The sequence below is a fragment of the Camellia sinensis genome, chromosome 13, assembly GCF_055761805.1.
Source record: "Camellia sinensis isolate YWXY chromosome 13, ASM5576180v1, whole genome shotgun sequence".
Taxonomy (NCBI): Eukaryota; Viridiplantae; Streptophyta; class Magnoliopsida; order Ericales; family Theaceae; genus Camellia; species Camellia sinensis.
Window position 1 is genome coordinate 62,917,116 of NC_138973.1, and position 25,867 is coordinate 62,942,982.

General features: G+C 41.3%; 2 protein-coding genes across 2 annotated transcripts; both read left to right on the forward strand.

Moving 5' to 3' along the window:
* The first annotated feature begins 7,973 nt into the window (after positions 1-7,973).
* LOC145805441 (uncharacterized) lies at positions 7,974-9,572 on the forward strand. The gene is made up of 2 exons (XM_082900575.1): positions 7,974-8,471; positions 9,540-9,572. Exons 1-2 carry the CDS (start codon positions 7,974-7,976, stop codon positions 9,570-9,572), a joined length of 531 nt encoding a protein of 176 aa, XP_082756701.1.
* Positions 9,573-17,530: 7,958 nt separating this feature from the next.
* Positions 17,531-20,162, forward strand: LOC114320888 (non-specific lipid transfer protein GPI-anchored 7). The gene is made up of 3 exons (XM_028267963.2): positions 17,531-17,972; positions 18,564-18,599; positions 19,817-20,162. The coding sequence occupies exons 1-3, from the start codon at positions 17,648-17,650 to the stop codon at positions 19,909-19,911; spliced, it is 456 nt and encodes a 151-aa protein (XP_028123764.2). The 5' UTR covers positions 17,531-17,647; the 3' UTR covers positions 19,912-20,162.
* Positions 20,163-25,867: the final 5,705 nt, after the last annotated feature.

Here is a 25,867-nt window from a genome sequence, read left to right on the forward strand (position 1 = left end):
GATTTGAATGTGGACTTGTGTTTTGAGTTTAAAAAATTAAAAAAAATAAAATATTTACGTAAAATAAAAAGTAAAAATATTTTAAAATAAAAATTATATATTTAAAATAAAAAAAAATAAAATGTTTTTAAACATTTTTAAATATTTAAAAAAATTAAATCTAAAAAATTTCAAAATACAACTCAAAAATCAAAAACTCAAAACTCAAAATATAATTCAAAACTTTTTTCAAAATTCAAAAATTCAAACTATTTTTTCAAAATTCGTAACCAAACAAATTTTCTCTTTTCAAAACTCAACTCACAATTCCAGACTTATCATAACCAAACAAATTTTCTCTTTTTAAAACTCAACTCACAATTCCACACGTAAATCACAATTCCACACTTAAATCATGATTTTGAAACTAAACCAAACGGAGCCCAATTTTGCTTACTTTAATTTCTTAAATAAATGATTTACATATGTACTTCAAAATAAAATTAAAAATTAAGGCTTTTTGTTAACATGTACCTTAAGACTCTATTTGATTTATAGGTTTAGGTAGAAATTTAAAAACAAAAATGAAAAATGTACACGAAAAATAGGCTTTTTACTTATATTTTTCATTTCCCTTTTTATTTTCAAATCGTACCTAAATTCATGAACTAAATTCAGGCTAATTACATATGTTAAGGAAACATATACACAACTATTTTCACTGTAGTAAAAAAATTAAATGCAGTTTAGTTAAATAATATATTTTATAGTGAGACCAAAACACCTTTGTTGCTTTTCTCTCTATTTTAGGGTGTTCTAAATAAGTGTACTTTTTATCTTTTTGAATTAAAAAGTTGAAGAAAAAAATATGGATGTTTGGGTTAACTTTTTAAATTTTTATGAAAAAATATATATTAAAAAATTGTATAAAGAAGTGTGTAGTAGAAGATGAGAGAGGTGTGGGCCATAGCGGTACAACCTACACAAGTGAATGGGAGTAAGAAATTATTGGCTACTTTTCAGGCATTGTACTGGACGGTTTTGTTTGGCCCGTGGGGGTCATCGCGGGTCCCATTTGTTAATCTAAACTGTTCAATGTGTATAAATCGTCGATTACTATATATCTATAAAAAATCACATTGATCGGATATCGATAGTTATCTGATCATATTTGTTTTTTCTCAATCATTAATTATAACCCCATTCATTTGTTGTACATAACTGATTTGATCATATAGTTATCGATATTTGATCAATGTGATTTTTTTTAAACATATAGTACTCGACGAGTTCTACATATTGAATGGTTCACATTATCAAAACGGACCAGTGATGGCCCCCACAAGCCAAACAACACCCAATCATTTCATTTTTGTCCACAGCCGCAGCACAGCAACTGCACACACATCAATTCAAAGTTGTACTTTTTGTAAAAAAATTGATTTTTAAATTTTTTTTTGATGAGTAGTGATATTTTTTAATTTTTTGAGTAATTTTTTGACTTTTTATCTTTTTTAAGCTATGCCAAAGTTTTCGTTTCTTTTTTTTTTTTTAGGCCTCGTTTGCAAAAAAGTTTTTTTAGTATCTTTTTAACTTTTTGGCTAAAATATGATATAAAAAAAACTAGTATATTTAGGATGACTTTTTAATTTTTATAAAAAGATGTGCAAAAAGTAAAGAGAAAATAGAATCTTTGACTTTTTGATATAGGTTGTTGATTTTTTGATTTTTTTAATGACTTTTTGACTTTTAGGCAAAAAATGATATTGCCAAACGAGGCCTTAGTTTCACCTTCCTTATTTTTATATCATTCTTTTCCTAGGAAAGAAAAATTAAATTTTGGAAACTTAAAAACACGCTCTCTCTTTTTCTTTTTTCTTTTTTGTATTTATTTTTGTCAAATTAATATCCAATTTTTGGAAATAAATTTTAAATATTCAACCAAATAAAAATAATTTTCAACTAAAGTTATTTCTAGTTGGGATTAGTTTGTCAAAAAAATAATGAGATAAAGGCATAGTTTGGAAAGTTGGTTTTGGTGGGTCAGGGGCTAAAATAGCCACAAAAAATAAAATAGACTATTTTAGCCACAAAAAATAAAACATCAAATTCAACCCATAATCATTACACTCTTCTCTCACAAAAAAAGTTAAAAAAACCAAAAAGCCAGAAGACATTCCCAAATTAAACTTTTTAACTCCAGACTAAAATAATCAAAAAGTCACAAAGCCAACCCACTCTCTAAACGGAGGCAAAGTATGTAAAATAAAATACAATAAATTGATAACAATTGGACAATACTTTACCATAAAAGTTAACCAGGCTCTCAACGTGATAGTTTTGATTTTTTATTTTTTATGCTAAATTGTAATAGTTAAATATTTTTATTGTCAATTTCCTACCCATAAATGGTAGTTTTATCCATATAAAAGAAACAGAAATGCTAATAAGTGTCTCATGAACCTTGTTTTATAATGTTGTAAAATGTGTATAAAAACATCTTTAAAATATATAAAAATATTAAAAAGTGTATTGATTTAAGTAAAAGTGAATAAAGGTTAGTAAAAAAATATATTGTGTTTTACAAATAATTTGTTTTATTTGTGGCTTAGGAGCACTTGTTAATAAGAAACTAAAAGAAATATACTATCATTTATTAGCTTATTAAAAAACACTATTCAATTTATTTATATTTTTGTTTAATATTCCCATACAAGCAGAAAGAATATGACATTCACAATAGAAAATGCTACATATAATTCATTTTCCTACCTCACTAGCAAAAAAAAAAAAAATCATTTTCTTATCTCTTTTTCTCACTTTCAAACACAGTTAAGTTATTTGTCTGAAAAAAAACATAATTAAGTTAGTTCCCTGTGCATTTATTAATGATGTGTCCCATTATTTTCTGTTTAGAAATAAAAAAATAAAGTAAAAAATGATATTATGTGCAGCATTACTTATTCACATTTTACTTTTAATCTTTCATATTAGATATACTTCCATAATCTGATAAAGTTGTATTTTATATTTGTTACATTCTGTTATGATCTTGGTTTCTGTAGTTATCTATAGTCATGTAAATTGATGCTATATATATATATATATATGTGTGTGTGTGAATAAACATAAGCTTTGTGTGGTCAATTTTAGTAAATAACATTTGATAATTACGTTTCTGATATGGTATCAGAGACCACTGCTGTTTCTAACCCCACCTCATCCTCTGCTGCATGTTCCTCACCCTCTCTTATGCCCTTATCCAGTGCCCATCATTTTCTGTCCCTGAAGGTCACCTCCACCACCACCAATTACTTGTGACATGGATAGGCCCACAAGGCACACGGTCCACGGTAAACCACCCCGAACCCAGTGCTTGGGGCCAATGGCACAACCCGGTTGCTTGGATGACAAGGCCCAGAACAGCTGGAGGCCACCTAGACATGAAGGGCCAACGGCATTTAGGCACACGGCAGGTGGGACACGGGCCACATCAGCAGACAAAGATCTGCAGAGTTATTATCACAACACATCACCATTAATGCAACCCATCACAGCATTTATTACAACAGCACTCCCCGCCGGAACAGAGCCTCCATCACCCTAAACAAGATGAGCTATGGCACAGGCTTTCGGCGGAAAAAGCACGTCACAAGAGACAGGAAAAATGATGACCAAAGGATATAAGCAAGGATAAGAGGAAGAAAAAGGAGGTTAGGTTGCTCTCTCTCTTGATCTCTCGATATACAGTCTTTTCATACTCTGCTCTTCTAATTCTTGCACCGGAGGGTTCACTGGGGGACTACCCCGTTCCCCCCCTGAACTTGCTTGCAGGTCATCTGACGGAGCCAGCCTTCCTGAGCCGGAGTCTGGAGAACCTGGGCCGGTCCGACCCATCCACCCGGGAATCGATACATCATCAGTTGGCGCCGTCTGTGGGAAGTTACTGGTTTATTCGCGCGGTAGTTGTGTTCACTACCGCCGGAGCCCTCCCTTCTCACTATCACCTCTCCTTTTTGCCCATCTAGGTGCATGGTCACGACTAGGTCCATGGCTTCTCACCACAATGCCTCCGGCCACCAAACAGACCCCTCCCACCCAATCAATCCACCACAATACATCATCGAGCTCACCAACAGCATTAACCGCATGGCCGAGCAAAACCAGGCCCTGATCAATGCGTTACTCCAAAGAAACCCCCCCGTTCCACCTCCAAACGTTCCCCCCAACCAAGGAACAGCCCCAGACCATCCCGCTCCACAGCCCCCTCCACCTAACCCAGAAGGTTCGCAGCACCTTCCTCCCCAACATGAAAACATACCACCTCCACGCCCGCCGGTTGCAGTACTGACCCCTGAGGGGGAAGCTAGCAGCGTCCAGCCTCCATTGGCCGACCATGGCGACACCACCCCCCTCTGGGACGCTGAAATCCGAGCTATGAAACTCCAACTACAAGGGGTCATGCAGAACATCCAGCACAAGCCCTCGGCCACCGCCAACTCACCTTTTGTTGCCTCCATCCGCGACAAACCATTGCCTGCCAAATTCAAGATGCCTACCATTGACTCCTTCGATGGCACGACGGACCCAGTCGACCATCTGGAAACCTACCGCACCCTCATGGTCCTCCATGCCTTTCCTGATGAGATCATGTGCCGAGCTTTTCCAGTGACACTAAAGGGATCAGCTCGGCTGTGGTTTAGCCAGCTACCGGCGGAGTCCGTCTCCGCCTTTCAACACCTCAGTGACTCCTTCCTGAGCCATTTTATTGGAGCCCAGCGTCAGAGGCGCCCGGCCACCCAGCTCCTTAACATTCGTCAGACAGAGGGGGAGTCGCTCCGCAGCTTTGTCACCCGTTTCAATACCGAAGCCCTTCAAGTAGCAGAAAATGACGACAAGGTCATCCTCACCGCCTTTATGGCCGGCCTGCGGTCGTCTGACTTCCTCTTCTCCCTCTCCAAAAACCCCCCAACCACCATGGCAACCCTACTATCCAAAGCTCAGAAATACATGAATGCTGAAGACTCCCTGGCCGCTCGACAAGAGCCAACCCCTAAAAATCCGACTCCCAGAGAGAAGAGGAAAGACTCCGAGCCCAGAACCGCCCAGTATAATGACCACCCCCCCCGAACTGACCGATCGATTCCGACCCGACTGCCCGGTCGGTTCGAGCGGTACACCCCTCTCAACTCCCCTATGGATCACGTCCTAAACCAGATCCAGCGGGATTACCCCCTCAAATGGCCCCTACCGTCCCGAAGCCCTTCCACCCGGAAAGATCAGTCCAAATACTGCCGTTTCCACCAAGACCATGGCCATACCACCGACGAGTGCATTAACCTCAAAGACCAGATCGAGACCTTCATCCGCCAGGGCCGTCTCAGCCGATTCACAGACCCCCGACCCCCACAGCGACAAAGAACTGACCATCCCAGGAACAATCGCCGACGCACACCGCCCCGCAATCCAGACCCACCAAACGAAGGCCGCGATCGCCCCCCACCACGGCCTCGACCTCCGGGCAATCCCCCCCCACCAGTCGGCGAAATTAGAGTCATTTCAGGAGGCCTTGCTTGCGGGGGGCCATCCCGCTCCGCCCAGAAGGCAGAACTCAGAAAAATCAGACAAGGCTCAGACAAAGCAGTAATGACGGTGGACCGACCTCCCAAACAGTCAAAACAATGGATCGAACCCATCACCTTCACTGATACCGACTGTGCCGGAGTCCGTTACCCACACGATGACCCCCTTGTCATTTCCGCCATCCTCTCCAACTACAAAATCAGACGAGTCCTCATAGACAACGGCAGCTCTTCGGACATCATCTTCCTCAATTGCTTCCGCCAACTCAAGGTTGGGGAAGAGAGCCTGTCCCCTCTCCAAACCCCTCTGGTCGGCTTCACCGGAGACCGAGTGACCTCCATCGGCTCCATCGATCTGCCTATCACCATCGGTGAGCACCCGCGGCAGACCACTAAGCTGCTCACCTTCCTCGTGGTCGACTGCCCCTCCGCTTACAACATCATCCTTGGCCGCACAGCCCTAAATACCTTCCAAGCCATCACTTCCACATACCATCTGGCCATGAAATTTCCCACCGACCTCGGCGTCGGAACCGTCAAAGGCGAACAAACCACAGCCAGGGAGTGTTATGTCGCCTCACTCAAAGAAGTCAAGCTAAAAGAGGCCATGATCATCGAAGGGCTTGACGTCCGAGACGAGGACGAGCTGGTCAGAGGTGAACCTGTAGAGGAACTTGTTGAAGTCAACATTGATCCCACCAATTCAATCAGAACCGCCAAGATCGGCAGCCAATTACCCGCTCAAGCCAAGGCCGACCTTACTGCCCTCTTAACCGAGCACAGAGATGTATTCGCCTGGACTCATTCTGACATGCCAGGCATCGACCCCTCCTTCATAACCCATCGCCTTAGCATCGAACCCCATTTTCGACCCCACCGCCAGAAACAGCGCATCTTCCATCCGGAGCGCAACACCCTTATAGCCGCCGAAGTTAACAAGCTCCTCGAGGCCCAATTCATCAGAAATGTGGACTATCCTAGGTGGTTGTCCAATGTGGTCCTCGTCCGAAAACACAATGGCAAATGGCGGCTTTGTGTCGACTACTCGGACTTGAACCGAGCATGTCCTAAAGATAGTTACCCCCTCCCTCGCATAGATCTGTTGGTCGACGCCACCGCCGGTCATCAAATGCTCAGCTTCATGGATGCCTTCTCTGGGTACAACCAAATCCTAATGCACACATCCGACCAGGAGCACACATCATTTATTACCGACCGCGGTACTTACCATTATCGGGTAATGCCGTTCGGATTGAAGAATGCTGGGGCCACTTATCAACGGCTGGTTAACACCATCTTCCATCACCAAATAGGCCGGAATATGGAAGTCTACGTCGACGACATGCTAGTCAAAAGCAAATACTCCTCCGACCACCTCACTGATTTACGAGAAACCTTCACCACCCTGCGTAAGTACCAGATGAAGCTCAACCCAGAGAAGTGCGCGTTCGGTGTAGGATCTGGCAAATTTTTGGGCTTTATGGTCAGCCAACGCGGCATCGAAGCTAACCCTGAGAAGATCAAAGCCTTGGTCGAGATGCAGTCACCTCGGACGGTCAAAGAAGTTCAGAGGCTCACCGGCCGAGTGGCAGCCCTTAACCGCTTCATATCCCGCGCGACAGATAAGTGCTTGCCCTTCTTCAAAGTCCTTCGGCAGACCTTTGAATGGACAACTGAGTCCGAAGAGGCCTTCCAACAGTTAAAGCAATGCATGGCTAACCCCCCCCCCTTCTCTCTCAAGCAATCACGGGAGAGCCTCTCTTTCTCTACCTAGCAGTATCAGAAACCGCAGTCAGTGCGGCTCTCCTCCGAGAAGATGGCTCAGTCCAACGACCGGTCTATTACATTAGCCGAGCTCTCAGGGGCGCGGAACAGAACTACCCCTTGCTGGAAAAACTATCCCTGGCCTTGGTCATTGCCTCTAGACGACTCCGCCCATACTTCCAAGCCCACTCCATAGTGGTCCTCACCGACCAGCCCCTGAAGAAGGTCATGCAGCAACCGGAACTCTCGGGCAGATTGATGCAGTGGTCAGTAGAACTCAGCCAGTTTGACATCTCTTACCGACCTCGGACAGCAATCAAAGGGCAAGCTATAGCTGATTTCATCATGGAATTCACTAAACCGACCCCGACCACCACACCCCCGCCCTTACCAACTCTAACAGAGCCAGAAGACCCTCATTCCTGGACCCTCAATGTCGATGGGTCGTCCCGAAGAGAAGGAAGCGGTGCCGGCATCATCCTCACCTCTCCTGAAGGCGGTCACTTCAAATGTGCCCTCCGTTTCCTGTTTGAAGCAAGCAACAATGAAGCCGAATATGAGGCATTATTAGCAGGACTCCGCCTCGCCAAGGACATAGGGGTCAGCCACCTCCGAGTCTTCAGCGACTCCCAACTCGTCGTCGGTCAAATGACGGGGGATTTTGACGCCAAGGACGATACGATGCGAGCCTACAGAGACCTGGCACTCCCTCTTGCTCGCCTCTTCAATACCTTCCACATCAAACATATTCCTCGGGCAGACAACTCCAAAGCAGACGAAATGGCTCAGCTGGCTTCAGCTGACCATCCTACTCTCAGCCATGACGTCCGCATAGAATACCTTCACCACCCGGCCGTTTCACCGAGTCTACAAGCTATACAACACATTCAAAATGAACCTATCCCATGGGCATCCGACATCCTCCTATTCCTGACCACAGGAGCACTCCCAGAGGACCAGCAGCAGGCTTCCAAAGTCCGATCCCGAGCATCCAATTACGTCATCATCGACGACATATTGTACAAACGCGGTTTCTCCCGGCCATACCTACGCTGCCTCAATCCAGCGCAAGCAACTTACGTAATGCAGGAAATCCATGAGGGGATTTGTGGCAATCACTCAGGAGGCAGGTCCCTTGCCCAGAAGGTACTCCGTACTGGGTATTTTTGGCCAACGCTCAGTCAGGATACGACTGATTTCGTGCTCAAATGCGACAAATGCCAACGCTTCGCCAACATCCCTCATGCTCCTCCTACAGAGTTAATCACACTCTGCAGTCCTTACCCGTTTGCCAAATGGGGGATTGACCTGGTCGGTCCCTTTCCCACCGGTCGAGGTCAGACCAAATTCGCAATCGTTGCCATCGATTACTTCACCAAGTGGGTCGAAGCTGAACCCCTTGCCACAATCACCGAGCGGAACACAACCAGGTTTATCTGGCAATCGATCATTTGCCGATTTGGCATCCCTCAAGCCATCATCTCTGACAATGGTAAACAATTCGATAACGCGAAGTACAGAAAATTTTGTGCAGATCTCCAGATCCAACCGTGCTTCTCCTCCCCCGGTCACCCCCAGGCAAACGGCCAAGTTGAAGTCACCAACCGTTCCCTTCTCAAAATCATCAAAACCAAGCTCGAAGCTGCTAAAGGCCTTTGGGCCGAGGAACTGCCCAATGTACTCTGGGCTTACCGAACCACTGCTCGCACCCCCACCGGCGAAACCCCTTTTCGTTTAACATATGGCGCTGAGGCGGTTATCCCGGTAGAGGTCGGCCTCCCCACTCCTAGGGTTTTACACCCGGATCTGGCCTCAGCCGAAGAGCTCCATCGAACACACCTCGATCTAATCGAAGAACTCAGAGAAACCGCTGCTGTCAGATTGGCTTCTTACCAGCAGAAAATGAGAACACACTACAACCGCCGAGTCCGACCTCGGGAATTCTCCGTCGGGGATCTTGTCTTACGAGAAGTGACTCTCGCCACAAAGAATCCAGCCGAGGGCAAACTGGCAGCCAAATGGGAGGGCCCCTACATCGTCAAAGCCCGACCACGACCAGGCACTTACCGACTCCAAGACATGGAAGGCCGAGACCTGCCCCATCCCTGGAATGCAGAACATCTGAAGCGTTACTATCAATAAGTTCATATTTTTATATTACCAATATTGTTGTATTCCCCTTTTCTTTATATATAAAGCAAATTCCGATTGCAGATCTACACTGTCATAATTCAAATGTTTGTATGACGATCCCAGCAACTCAAAACTTCACAACCTCGGCCAACCTCAGCACTTCAAAGCCTCGGCCAGACCGAGCACTCAAAGCCTCGGCCAGACCGAGCACTCAAAGCCTCGGCCAGTCCGAGCACTTCAAAGCCTCGGCCAGTCCGAGCACCTCAAAGCCTCGGCCAGACCGAGCACTCAAAGCCTCGGCCAGTCCGAGCACTTCAAAGCCTCGGCCAGTCCGAGCACCTCAAAGCCTCGGCCAGTCCGACCACTTCAAAGCCTCGGCCAGACCGAGCACTTCAAAGCCTCGGCCAGACCGAGCACTCAAAGCCTCGGCCAGACCGAGCACTCAAAGCCTCGGCCAGTCCGAGCACTTCAAAGCCTCGGCCAGTCCGAGCACCTCAAAGCCTCGACCAGTCCGAGCACTTCAAAGCCTCGGCCAGTCCGACCACTTCAAAGCCTCGGTCCTCGGCCAGACCGAGCACTCAAAGCCTCGGCCAGACCGAGCACGTCAGAGCCTCGGCCAGACCAAGCACTTCAAAGCCCCAGCTAGACTGAACACTCGACCAAGCACTCCAAAACCAAACAAGGCTACATCTTTTCACACTTGGTCACATTTTTAAACTTCCCCACAACACTTACTTACTCTTACCTTCATGTTTACACTCTCACTCGTCCGTTTTGAAACCTCCTCATAACACTTACCTTTTTCACATTCACTTTCAAATTTACACTTAACTGTCTAGCTACCACTTGTAACTTACCCTTTACCCTCATTTGTGGACTTTTACTGCACAAAATTTCTTACTCATTTTTACCGCACAAGGTTTTTATTCACTTTTGCTGCACAAATAGTCAGCTGCCAACAGACACAAAATAACATTCGTACACAAATTCATCTTAACCAAACTCTTCACGTATTTATTCATTCACTCATAGAATTACAATGTAAAAAAAAAAAAAAAAAAAAAAAAAAAAAAAAAAAAAACAATGCACAAAAATTACAATGTATACACTTAACCAAACCCCACAGAACACGCCCAGCTCTTCTTCTTCTTGGCTACTCTTCCTCGCTGGATGCTAAATCCTCTTCTTCAACGCCTTCGTCCAGGGGGGTCTGGGCCACATCATCTTCGCCGATTGTCACGCTACTCAGGTCCAAGTCTGGAAACAGCTCCTCAGCTCTACGCTTGAACATTTTCCAACCACTGTCCCAGTACTCGGCCATTTCATGCTTATAGCAGTCGGACTGCTGGAAGCTTTCAATCACCTCTGATTCTGTCCTACCTCCAGCAGTCTTCCTTGACAGGCCCAACCCCCCAGGCTCTTGACCAGCCAGACTCCTGGCGACAGCAGCATCCACCTCCATTTGAAATTCGGAGGACCCTTTATACTGCTCCACTGCTGCGACGCATAGATCAGGGTAGGCCGCCTTTTCAGACGCCGCCTTCGCCCTCTCCTCGTCCAGCTCCCTTTGCAGAGCCACCCTTCCAGCGGCTGCCGTCATCCTCTCCTCTTCCATCCCCTTCCTCAGACCCTCTAGCTCCGCCGCCATCTTCACCTTCTCCATCTCCCATTCCCTCAGAAGCCTCCCCTTGTCCTCCTCTGCTCTGGTGCGCTCCTCCCCCAGCTCCTTCAGCAGGTCTCCAATTCTGGAGTCCGCTTCATCCTTCTGCCTGACCAGCTCTTCATTGCTGGCCATAGCCTCCTCATGCCTCTCGACCGCCACCGCGCAGGCCTTCTCGGACTCTTCCAATTTTTTGTGCTCACCAGCCAGTTGGAACTCCAGTGACACAACCTTACGGCGTGTGTCCTCCAGTTCCAACTTGACTGCTGGCAGGTCGGCATAGGCAGTCTCCCAGTCGGCACTATCCTCCCTCAACTTGGCCAGCTGGACCCTGACCTCCTCAGCCTTCAACTTGGCGGCCCCAGCTTTCCTGAGAAGAGCCCCCGCTAAGGTAGTCACCTCCATTTGGGCGGAGCATAACCCCCTCAGCAGGTCGGCCTCACTGTACCCAGATGCCGCGCGCAGAGCTCCTTCGTCCACAATCCTCACCAGGCGGTCGGCTCCCGCCCTGGCTGGGCCTTCTTCTCCCTCCATCCTCCCAGCTACCGCGCGCGCATGATAAATAGCCGTGGCCACACGAACCCCCCCTTCCTGGGGGTCGGGCCTCCCCTGAACCTGTTCCCTCCCGCTCGGCGCCGCCTCCCCCACCCCAGCCTCCGCTTGTACTGGTGGACCCACCTCCACAACCTCCACCGTTGGGATGATCTCCACTTCCTCTGGGGCGTCCTTTGCCGCAGACTCCTCTGCATCCGTTGGGGCCACCTTCGCCCTCTTGGCCCCAGACTCCTCTGCAGCCTCCTCTGGAGCCCCCCTCTTCTTCTTCTCCTTCTTTTTCTTCATGACCGTCACAACCCCTCTGGCCTTTTCCTTTATAGGGTCTACAGGCGGCGGAAGCGGCTCAAAGCTACCCAAGTCTTTTTCCCCCAAAGGCCTAGGGCGCGGTCGGATCCTCTCCCGCGAGAGCGGTTCAGCCGGTCGGCCCCTCTGCGCCTCTATCAACTTCGCGGCCTTGGCCATAATGGCTCGATCCTCCATCTCCTGTGCTCTTCTCCTCTCTTCCAACTCCCCCCGGTCGAGGTCTCCACTTTTCGGCTGCGGTCCCAACCCCGCCTCAAACAGTGCTGACGGCTGGACAAGATCGTCCCATCTGGCTTTCTCTCTCTCTCTCCACTCCCTCACTTTCTTCACCCTCTCTTCCGCCACCACCCCTAGCCTAGACTCCATCGACCGATTTGGCACCTTCCACATGGTGCGCACCCCCATCCCCCCATTAACTGACACGAAAAACCACCGTGGCCGCCACCCCTTGATCGACGTAGGCAGCCCCGCCACCAACCCCCTGCCCATCACTGCTTGTAGGGTGACCCACGTTTCTTGCTGCCCCGACGCTTTGTAACATGAGAAGAACTCGTCGATCGTCATGGCCTCTCCTCCATTCGCCTTAGGCCACGCACTCGCACAAGCCATCAGAATCTTCCACGCATTGGGCATCAACTGCCCCGGCGCTACCTCCAGGCGATTTAGCACATCAACCACCACTTGAGGCAATGGCAGCCTCAGCCCCCCTTTCAGCGCCTCCTCGTACAGGGAAAACTCCCCTGGCTTCACCATAGACGGCCTTTCCTCTGACGTCGGCAACCGTAAATCTACCTCCGCCGGAATCTGGTATCGCCCCCTAATCGCCTCCAAATCCGCCACCGTGAGCGTGGATCTGTCCGCCTTAGTGTGCCACTGCCCCGACTCCACCTGGTTTAATGGCTTTGGGGCCAATATCAAGTCCGATGCCTCTGCCCTGTACTGCGCTGCTAACTCCTCCCCATCATCGTCCCCCAACGGGTCTACCCTCACGTTAACTACTTCTTCTTGTGCCATTTCTAGGGCTTGCTCACAAAACACTTCTGACGCAACCACAAGAAAGTTGAGAGAATGCTACACAGATATGTCGCACACCGTGCAAGAGTTGGATATTTTGAGTTCTTGTCCCACGGTAGGTAAAACGCATTATACCTAAAACCTACGGTTTTGCCCGTATTCCACGGATCCACATTAATTTTCACCCGTTTCAAAACCTTTCAAATCAACCGCCAAAACCGCCTTTTTCAAAACCCCCCCTGACCTATCGCTTCATTTCCTGCCCCAACGCTTCATCTTCCCCCACGACACTGCCACGTGTATGGCCACGATGCACTGTCCCCTACCCTTACCCTGTCTTTTCCATTTTCACATCAGCACATTTTAGAACCCCACGCCCCCCTGGTCGGCACACCTCACGGTCGACCCCTGCCGCTCGGCCACCCTCGTGGTCGGCCCACCTCACGGCCGACCCCTCCCGCTCGGCTACCCTCATGATCGGCACGTCTCACGGTCGACCCCTGCCGCTCGGCCACCCTCGTGGTCGCCCCGCCTCACGGCCGACCTCTCCCGCTCGGCCACCTTCCAGTCGGCCTCTCCACCCGTTTCACACTTCTCTCCCTTCTCACTATTCCCTTCGTTGGTCTAAAGCTGCACTCGGAAATGGGGGACTACTGACATGGATAGGCCCACAAGGCACACGGCCCACGGTAAACCACCCCGAACCCAGTGCTTGGGGCCAATGGCACAACCCGGTTGCTTGGATGACAAGGCCCAGAACAGCTGGAGGCCACCTAGACATGAAGGGCCAACGACATTTAGGCACACGGCAGGTGGGACACGGGCCACATCAGCAGACAAAGATCTGCAGAGTTATTATCACAACACATCACCATTAATGCAACCCATCACAGCATTTATTACAACAGCACTCCCCGCCGGAACAGAGCCTCCATCACCCTAAACAAGATGAGCTATGGCACAGGCTTTCGGCGGAAAAAGCACGTCACAAGAGACAGGAAAAATGATGACCAAAGGATATAAGCAAGGATAAGAGGAAGAAAAAGGAGGTTAGGTTGCTCTCTCTCTTGATCTCTCGATATACAGTCTTTTCATACTCTGCTCTTCTAATTCTTGCACCGGAGGGTTCACTGGGGGACTACCCCGTTCCCCCCCTGAACTTGCTTGCAGGTCATCTGACGGAGCCAGCCTTCCTGAGCCGGAGTCTGGAGAACCTGGGCCGGTCCGACCCATCCACCCGGGAATCGATACATCATCAACTTGTACTCGAAAACACAGCTCACCTGAATTCAAAGATTTTGATAACCACTACCAAGATCATAACAGAATGTAACAAATATAAAATACAACTTTATTAGATTATAGAAGTATATCCAATAACATTTGATTAATTACTTTTCTGATGTTTCATATCCCTTTTATTAGCAGTTAAAAATACAAAAAATAATGTGCATGAAATTTTAAAATAAAATGTAAATATCATTACTCATAATTTATATTAGTGTTAGTAATATAAGTTTAAAAAGAAAAAACAGTATAATCCCATTTGTATTAGCACCAGTCATATAAGTTTTTATAGTCATATAAATATTTTAAAAAAATGTTTGGAATTTTAAATGTGTGAATCAAATTATAATTGGGGGTGTTTGGTGGAGATTATTTGAAGGCAAAGGTTGATAATTAGAAAATAAAAGTTAAAAACACTTTTCTCCCAACTTTTGAAAAATCATTTTTTTTTATAGCTTATTTAAGTTATTTCTGTCTAATAATATAAGCAAAAATTGTGACAAATAGTCCAACACAAATTTCCAAATTCAAATAAATTATAAATTACTTGTATAATTTCCACCAAACCATTGACTTCCTCAAGTTTAAATCTTGACAATTGATCCTACACTTAAATTTTATTTTTAGAGGTTATTTGTGATTATCCAAATAAATGTAATTTTTGTGTTTTTATAAAAAGATATACAATGTGATAAAGAGATAGTGTAACCTAAATAAAAAGTGATATAACTCAAATAAATTAAAAAGATAAAAAAAAACACTAAAATAGTGCACTCCAAACAATTCTTTTGACCATCTCTAATGATTACTCAAACTTTTTATCAAATTTTAATTTGATGAAAAATGATGCATTTTTTTGTTCCAATGGTTTCATTAAATATGTATCAAATCTAAAATGTTACTTTTCTTTAATTAAACTGAGGATGAATGTGCCTTTTATCAAATCACTGTTTATAGCTGTTTGATTTTCACCACTGGATATCCCTTTGAATGTCCTCCGGATGACCACCTCAAGACAAAAATTTGTGAAAAAATTATACTGGCCGGTCGACCCTCCGGTCGTCTGCCTAGTCGATCTCCCGTATGACCACCTGAAGGCAAAATTTTGTGAAAAATTTACACTAGCCGGTCGACCGACCGGACATTTGCTTGGTCATTTATCTGGTTGATCGATATTACGATGAAACTTCAAAAATCTCTGTTGAAACCCTTGATATCAAACAAAATTTTTGTTTAAATTTAATAAAAAATTTGACACATCGTTAGAGGTATTAAACATTTTTTTTAAAAAAAAATTAGAAAGTATTTTTAAAGTAAGAGTGCGATTTAAAAGTTCATAAAGAGGCGTGAGCGTGAGCGTGAACAGTGATCACACTAAAAAATGTTTAATTAATTACAATTCGTATCTTGCACATTCACCAAATTTCACTTTAAATTTTTCACTTTCAATGATGACAATTAATTTCATATACTTTTAATCAATTTGTAATCTCATATACAGTTAATTTTATCTAGGGGTGCGCACGGTGCGGGTCGGTGCGGTTTAAGAGAAAAATAGAAACCGTATGGCGAGTGGCGGATTGATAACAGTGTCACTAGAATTTGCCATTTTCCTTATCAAAAACCGGCGGTTCGATTGGCAAAAAATGACGGATTTACCTTGGCAGTTTGGGCGATTTATAAAAAATATAATTTAAATTACAAAACTTAAATCAAAGAGTAAAAAAAAGACGAGAGATACCGTGATATTAAGCATCTTGCGAAGCTTTCTTCTGATGCAACAAGTGTAGCAACAACATGATAATATCAACGACTATGCCATCAGTTCATTACAAGCATCTGTGGAAGCTACAATGATCAAATACAATACATAAAATTAATATCATTCAGGATTTACAATATATTGAAAATGCTTATTGTTGAAAAGTATTTAGATTGAAAAGTGAGCTGATGCAAGTTTGCAACATGACCAGAAAAAAAAAGATTGAAAAGTGAATTGGAATCCAACTTTATTTTTGATTACTGACATCTTGAATTCCCATCGAACAATAATGTAATACTATATTCTAAGGTATAGAACAACAAACAAACTTAAGTAAAAAAGAATTTTTAGAATCTTATAAAACATGATTTAATAGCGGTGCAGCTCGGTGCGGTTTGGAAGAAAAATAAAAACCGACGGATTAATAAAAGTGTCACTAGAATTTGCTATTTTTCTTACCAAAAATTGGCAGTTCGATTGGCAAATAATAACGAATTTGCCTTGGCGGTGCGGTTCGGTGCGATTTTGGCGGTTTCGACAGTATTATGCACACCCCTAATTCCATCTACTACTAATGAGATTTTTAGGGTTTCAAATAAAGTGTTCCATTTATTTGGATGAAAAATAGTTTTTAATGAATTTTTTTTAAAAAAAAAAAATTAGTGGTAGAATAAAGATAGAGGTGGAGGTGGTGGCATGGTGATGAGGCGACAACAACTGTGATGGCAATAGTAATGGAGGCGGTGGCCATTGTGATGGTGGTATAGCGGTGGTGATAGTGGTGGTGTGATGACATTGATAAAATTTTAATTTAGAAAATGTTTTTCACTTTTTAAAAGTAGAAAATATTTTTTTTGCTCAAATAAGCTTATTTTTCATTGATCATGAAAAATATTTTTCATTAATTTTTGTTTTTTATTGTACCAAACACCAGAAAATACAAAAAATATTTTTCAGAAAACATATTCCACCCAAACAAACCAAGTGTAATAGAAATGAAAAATAGAAAGATTAAAGCAAAATTTTGATAAAAATATAAAAATTAAAGTACGATTTTAATAAAATGGTAATGTGCCTAATGTGACAAAAAAAAATAATGTAGATAACAATTTTCGTTAACCTTATTAACACCAAATGAACAAATGAATAATATTATGACTTGATTTAAAATATAATGTGTCAATTAAAAATAACGTAGACTAAATTAAAATTTCAATAAAAATATAAGGTGCTAAGTCTAAGGGCGAAGTTTGATAAGTTGGAAAAAGAATTAAAAAGTTAAAAAATTATTCGAAAAGTTAAAAAGTTATTATTATTTATCAAAAGTCAAAAATTACGACTGCATAACTCTTAATCTTAATTTTCCCCTACACATTAATTTATACAATTTTTTAATACACATTTTTTTCATAAAAAGTCAAAAAATTAACCCAAACATCTATATTTTTTTTTTCAATTTTTTAATCTAAAAAAATAAAAAATACTTATTTAAAACACTCCAAACTACTTCTAATTATCTCAAAAGCCTCATATGAATGAAGAGCTGATTCGGACAAAGGAAAAGTTTCAATAGCAAATTGACCACGGAGCGGTAAGAGCGAAAGAGCAATGTCCTGTTTCAAGTTTTCAGCCTTAACGGTGGTTGTTGCAGTGGCATTCCTGGCGGCGGCCACCAAAGGGACGCAGGCGCAGTCATCGACGCCGTCGTGCGGGGCGCAGCTGGCGTCATGTGCGACCGTCCTAAACTCAACAAATCCACCATCATCGTGCTGTGTTCCACTGAAAGAAGCATTGACAAACCAGACCGCGTGCCTCTGCAATCTCTACAACACCCCTGGATTATTGGCCTCGTTGGGCATCAACGTCACTCAGGCCCTTCTCCTTCCCCAACACTGCAATATCTCCGGCCCTGCCCTCACCGCTTGCTCCAAAAGTAATCTGTATTTTTTTTTTTATTATTTATATGACCGAATGTTTAGACTAACTTACGTGCATCTCGATTAATGTTTGGATCCACACAAAAGCGCTTTCTCTATGCGGATCAGATAAATTTTGGGCAGAACTCGGAAGCCTAGCTACATCGAGTTGATGTGTATTCAGTCATAGTACTACCTTTTCCAGGGACTTGAGATTTTGATTGTTGAGTTTGCTTTCAACTCAGTTATTTTGAGGATTTGAGTTTTTGATCGATTGGGAAACTCAGTGAGTTGATTTTTGGATCTCGGCCAGTAGTGTGTTTACTTTCCCATTGTTGATTGTTTACCTATCGAGTTATTTTTTTAAGTAGATGAGATCACCACAACTTTTTATTTTATATTCAGTCCAACTATTTTCTCTACTAATTATTGGGCTTTTTTTTAATAGACACTTGAGCGTAGAATTATAATCATGTAATTGTGATGTGATGCTTATTTTTTGGGATCGTGATAGATCCAATTTTTTTATTTATTTATTTTTGGGTGTGTGTGTGTATATATTTTGACTGATAATAGTATATTAATTTCATATTCTTGTACATCTTCAGATCCAGCTTCCCCTTCATCATCCGAGCCATCTCCAGGTAACAAATTTAGCTTATGCTGTTCAAGTCAAAAGGAACGGAAAATGAAATTAGAATTAACTATAAAAATAGATTTTAATTTTTTTTATTTACACATATCTGTTTAGTTCTCAAACAAATTATAATATTAAAAAAAAAAAGAATAAAAATTTTAACCTTTTTTTTTCCTTCGGTTTTTCTTTTCTCTTGGTAAATTTCTCCTCACATCTTTTATCTAAACATAATATAAGTAAAAAAAAAAATTCAAAATAGAGCTGCTTAACTAATATATATTCTGAAGAAAATGCTGAATCTCATTTTATTCTCTTTCAAGGAATAATATCTTTTGATTACATCATCTTATATATGAGAAATTATTCAATGTTCTCGGAGTACCACCAATCATCATTTAATATCCCTCATATTTCCTGATCACCCAACAGAATACCTTACATACCCACATTCTCTACCAATTATAATATTATAAAATATCACGCGTCTATACTCCAAAATTATTAAATAATTACCCCTTAGATATACACATGCATACCTAACAGTCTAACAAACTTGTAGGTAACTAACTAATATCTAACAAACAGATATGGACCTAGATGCTGAGCTCGGACTTAGGCTGCGGCCTAGACTGCATTGGCTTGAGGTCTGATGTCGTGGCTCAGGCTGCGGCCTGGGCTGTGGCTTGGACTGACTTGAGCTGCAATTATACTGAGCCTCCGTTTGGGAAGTGGGTTGGCTTTTTGGCTTTTTGGCTTTTTGGCTATTTTAGCCTGGGCTATTTTAGCCTGGTTTGGGAAGGGCTTTTTGGCTTTTTGGCTTTTTTGGCTTTTTTTGTGAGAGAGGACTGTAATGATTATGGGTTAGATTTGATGTTTTGTTTTTTGTGGCTAAAATAGCCTATTTTGTTTTTTGTGGCTATTTTAGCCAAAAAAAGCCTGATTTTTTGCTTGCCAAACGGAGGCTGAGTATCCTCAACATATTCATTTTCAGGAACTAATAAAAAAATAAATTATATTTCGTTTTTTCCTTCACAAATTTATGGTTACTATTAGAAAATGTGGAATAGTTAATTTCAATACATTTTGACAACAACCCTATATGATAAATAATATCCTTTTTGCCCAACAAAGCTTTGTCTGCATTCATATATCCATAATTATATGATTTAACAATGTTGATCATTCACTTGTCTTCGGACTAATGGGGGATGAATTTTATTACAGCAACACCTGGAAAACATAGCAATGGAGTGGGAAGGATTGCATTGAGTGGGATGTCAATCATACTCTTGTTTGGGACTTCTATGATGCTCTTCTAGATCTTTGCTAAACACTCATTAATTTCAGAATTATGATGCGGTATTTGCACACCTCGGAGGCTCTCTTATTCGTTTTTAATTGTTTCTCCAGTACTAAAATTGATTTGGGTAGTGTTGATTCAATCTGTTACTTGGTTGACTGTTTGCCAAACTTTGTTATTCAACCTATACTATATGGTTCTGTGTGTATAAAACTTTGATTTTTTGTGCTGTCAGATGGTACATTGCAATGAATTTTCACTTTGAGGAAATGGAATGGTGCCTAACATGCTCAGAAAAAAATGGAATAAATTTTCTTTCCTTGGAAGTCAAAAAGAAGCCCTAAGTTTTATTGTCCAACTTGAGCTGCATTGTGTGTGAAGCAGTTGACGTTTTTACTATTCCCAAGCTGTCCTTTTTTTTTTCGAAAAAAAAAAAAAAAAAAAAAAATTATTTGCTGTTGCTTTCTTCTCTCTGTATTATGGGGAAATCTCAGGTAAATGGACTTTGGAGAGAATAATGTCAAAGTAGAAATGTTTTCAAAATTTTAGTATGATTGATGGAAAGGAGGGAAAAAAATCAATCTCAAGAGCTTCTATTTGCACATCATTTTTTTTTTTGTCTCCATTAACACTAATTTTTCAGTTTGGATGTTACCGATAAAAAATCAATTGTTTAATTATCAATTAATAAATTAGGTTTTTTTTTTCATTAATTAAAATTTGTATCAAGATTTTTGTTAGTTGATATCTAAAGGGGGAAAAAATTGAAATGAAGTGTGTGGTGAAATGGTTTTGGAATATTCTTTCAATCCAAACAAACTCTTGAAAGATTTTCCTAGCTGTCACTTGAAACAGAAATAAAACTCCGATCGGTGGTGTCAGAATTAGCACTCCGACGAACAAATTAACTTTTATGGAGAGATTTAAGTTTGTTTTGGTTTCTTAGGATACAAGTTTTTAGAACATACTTCTCTCTCTAACTTTCTCCTCCTTTTATAGAGTCACTATTCTTGATATTTTTCTTGTAGCTTAGGCTCTCATCATTACTTTGTTAGGGCCTATCTTCCTACTATATTATTTAGAAAGGGACAGTTTGAAACCATCTAACGTGATCTCGCCGACTTATATAACATACTTCGCTCAAATGTGGAGCCCAAGTACACTACAAAAAAATTGGCTTGTAGCAACGGCCAAAACCGCCGCTAAAAGTAACAAAAAACGTCGCTAAAAACTTGCACACTTTTACCCGCGGTTTGAAAAGCGACTACTAAGCCACCGCTATAGACCCGTCAGCATAGGTTTATTGTGACACTTTTATCAACTGCTGGTATAAATATTTCTCTTGCGACGGTTAGCGTAACGATGGCTATAAACGTCGCTATATCTCAAATTTACCTATTGCTTGATACCTTTATAGCGAACAACCTGTGCTTTTGCGACATTTTGTCAACTACTACTATATTTTGACTCTATTCCATTAGTTTTACACCGTCGCTATAACCATAGAATTTTTTTGAATTTTATTTGTAGCGACCGTTATTAACTGCGGTTATAGGCTATATTTTACTATTCAATTACCAATAATATATAATTTGAAATTTATAATGGTTTGCTAGCCATTATCCCTACTTACATAATCACCATTATATATCTATAAAAGCACTATGTTATTCTAATGGCTCAATAGTCAATAATTGTAAAAGATAAAGGAGTTTGCATTTTCATAATCTCAAAATATCCAAAACACCTTAATTAAAAGGTTGATTACATAAGCTTATCATATCAAAATAGATCAAATGTTTCTAGCAAACTGATAGTTACACCATAATCCAAAAGGTACATATAAACTTGTCACATGAGAATAGTACTCAAAAGTATTACTCATGACGTCATTTTATAAAGACCTCCATGAAAGCTGTTCAAATCGAGAAACGACGTCCATTTTGATGTTTTCATATTGTCCTATTAAAAACGACTTCGATGTTGATGCTTTCATATTGTCCTGTTTCCTGCAATAAAAATGATTAAATGAGCATAAGTATCATTTTCAATTTGAAAATCTGTAAATCACATTATACAACATAGACGAGTGATTATTTGGTGGTCTTGAAGCATTACTCCATATCTCTTATCACTTGACACTCATCGAGTTCTCAAACTTTTAATAAAACCTATTGAATCTCACAATTTTAACCAATAAATATCATGTCTGTGAGTATGCCTATAAAAAAGTATGTCTATTTGAAAACTAAATTCCCAAGTCCAATTGGTTCAAAGAAATAGAGCAATAGAAAATAAGTGAAAATATAATTTTTGATATTGTTTATCATTTGTGGTTCTTGAGAATGCTAGAAACTCCAAAGAAAGTAGCTTACAATATCATTGATAGACAGAAGGGATAGAAACACAGGATTTTTATACTCCACAACCATGAAGGGGACAACTAGGAAGTTCTTTTGAGTGTATACCATCTTCTCTAATCCAATTCACCCTCATATCTCTTTTAATTATTCAAAGTATGTTTAACATGTTTCTTCAATAAAATAACCAACACTCAAACCCCAGCAAACAATTCAGAACAGGTTTTTGAAGTAACCCAACAATTTCAATTTCCAAAAATGCATAGAGAATTGCTAATTGAATAAATAAATATGCCACAATAACAACTAATCAGTTTTCAATACTGACTCATATTTCTCATTCAACAAACAGCCTAAAAATTTAGATATAAAATTTCACATGCATACACGTTTGTCCTCAATTTGTATATATATATATATGTATGTATTTGTGTCCAACTCCTTGGGATGACATAATAAAAAGTTTGTTTGCTTTTTACTACCTTCCTTTCAAGATAAATGTTGTCATACTATGCTACTTATAATTGTATGCTTCAAACAAAACTCATTATAAATTAGACAATCTATTGGTTAGATACTAAAGCTAATATAGAATATAACAAATAAGCATTAGTCACTGAACCTTCATCATTAGTGACAGAGGGACCCATGTTTTGCTGTTTTTCCCTATGGTGTGAAAAGTTTGGGTTGACATATTGGAGTAGTGGAGGATTGTAATGCCTCTAAAATAATACAACTAATCTATTCCATGAGATTCAGGAATATAATAGAAATGATACACTTTCACCCATCAGAGTTCGTATTACAAAAAGGATTATATGTGTTACATTCATAAACGTTCATCCTGAATCTACAGCATGTAATACAAGTTGACAACAAAATAAATGCCTTACGGGCATACATCTTTCCAAGTTATCACTTGGTTACAACAAAAGATAGTCACAAATTTTATACATATAAAGCCCTCGGCTTGAATAAACATTTAAATACAAAAAAGAATACAAAATGGAGCCTTCAGCTCCTGAGTCCTCCTAAGCTATGTCTTTGGAGGAAGCATGTCACCGGTACTTGAAAATGGTTTCCCAAGTAGGGTGAGCCAAAGCCTAGTAGAAACAGTCTAATACAATGTATGAAGTTTAATTAAGATATAAGTGTCAGATAAATATTCAATATTCATGATCAACTTACATTCTTTCCATAACCACTCAATATTGATGTTCATTCTCATCTATTCATTTCGAGTTAATTTATTTCATTCCAAGTCATATGGTAAATATACAAAATTTTTCAAATGATCCAACTAAGACTACAACTCAGTGGTTCCCTATCCACATAACCATCATATAAACACTTCAACCTTGCCATTTTACGAAAATTTCGTCTATGGAATCGGCACCCATGTATACACAAGATTTCGGGACTTTCACCCTGGGCACTCCGGCCAACTTAATTCTCAATGGAGTCCATCCCCTATCTCCTCCTAAACAATGGAGTATATCCCCTTGTTTCTCTCAAAACATTATACATATACAATGTATTTAAATTCATCGTCATATACAATGACTACCCATAACACATGTTCAATGCCTTAATCATACCGTCATATTCAATGACAAACTTAAATGATTAGTTTCAAGTCACCTAATCAACATGCAATTTCTACAACAATCATAGCTATCCTCTACCAATAGCTTAATACAGATATCTCTAAATAGATATACAATCTTGATAATAGATAATTTATCAAATTTTCATGAATGAGTGATTAAGCAAATCCAACTACACCATCCATTTACACCTTCTCCCAATTTCATATTTCTCACATCAATTTTATTATTTATACAAAATAATATTCTAAACACATTTAGGGTAAATCTCCATCCCTTATTTAAATATTAACCCAAAGGCTAAAATTTATCATTTTAACACAATAAATCCTCTTATTCAAAACCCTATAATCATCTGTGGGACACAATATAGAAACCCTTCTTTCAATTTGAGAACAAACCCTAAGTTTACCCAAAAAATCTCGAAATTTCCACCATTTATACATAACCACAAATAACTAAGTTAAAACTCATACTAAAGTATAGAATATCCCTACCTCAAAGAGGGAAGACGACCCAAGTAAGAGAGAAACCCCAAAAGTGCCGAAATCCAACTCCAATCGGTTCAAAGAGAAGATCTTGAGAAACTCCACCTTTTTATCAAAGGGAGTAGGGTGGAGAGATCAAAGGATCTAGGCCAAAATGTAGAGAGAGAGAGAGAGAGATTATTTTAGAGAGAGAGGCTCTTAACTTTAGGGTTTTGGTTGAAAAGATATGAAAAAGTGATGTAAAAAGTACTTTTCGCGATCTGATATACGCACAGTCTGCTCAAGCAGAGAGTCTGACGCTCGAGCGTCAGACACAAGATTTGTTCTGCTCGAGCACAAGAAAAGGCCTGCTCGAACGTAGAATACATACCTCCAGTATTTTACAGACGACAAACTAGCCGCTTGAGCTCAAGAAAGGACGCTCGAGTGCACACCCGCTCGAGCGTAGGAAACGCTATTCGAGCATAAAAAACATTCTTCCAGCTCTTTTGTAAAAGTGCAGAGTACTGAGAGTTTACAACTCTCGCTTGAGCGCAAAAAGGGCCGCTCGAGCGGAGGACCAAAATGTACATAGCCTGCTTGAGCGCAAGAATGGATGCTTGAGCGGAAGATCAAAATCTAGGCAACACAAAGTTTGAAAACTAAGTAACCAACCTGTTCCAAACACAACCACAACAACGCAAAGACCAATTTCAAATGTATACAAGGGAAGAAAGAAATAGACAATAATATAAAAGTACTAAACCAGAGCCCGGAACATCACAAGAGTCAGGTTAAAACTGGGATCGTTATAAGGATGGTTTGGGTAATGCTAGGTTTAGTAAAGGGGCTTTTTCAATGGTGGGAAGACACTAAATTCAAAAAGTTAGTTCTCAAAATTTGGAAACTAGTTACCTTAGCAATGATGTGGTCAATTTGGGGGGCTAGAAATGACTGCCTAATCAATCGTAACCAAGTCGATTGTGATGAATTAAAAGAATAACAGGTGTGTGGGAATCACTTGATACTTAGCAGCTACAGGGAAGGGGCTGAAGATGTAGCTTGAAGATTGCTTTGGATGTTGTTGTGTAACTGCATTAATAGCAATTCAAGACAGAAGAAGGGTTGCTGGTGTGGGTTGGTGGTTATTTTGGTTGCAACTATCATTCAAACCCCTTTTAATTAACAAGAGAAAAACATACCCTAGCCTAGTAAACCCCCCTAATTAAGAGAGAAAACAACAATATGTATTTGCATCAGCCAATAAGTCCAAACATTAATGTAGACACCCCATTTTTGACCGACCTTAAGACTCAGACGTCATCGATTGAGCGCTCGGTGATAGTGCATGTTGTGCTCGTTCGAGTTTCCGGAGTTTTCGACTGAGTGCCTTGCCTCCGGGCCTCTGAACTCTTTGTGCTTTGGCTCGGTTTACGGACCAAGCCTTGTTTCCCTTCCCTAGAGGGAGGGAGTGGTCTGTTGACCACCTTTTTGTGGTCGTAGACCACTCTATGTGGTCGTAGGCCACTTTTCTCGCTTGG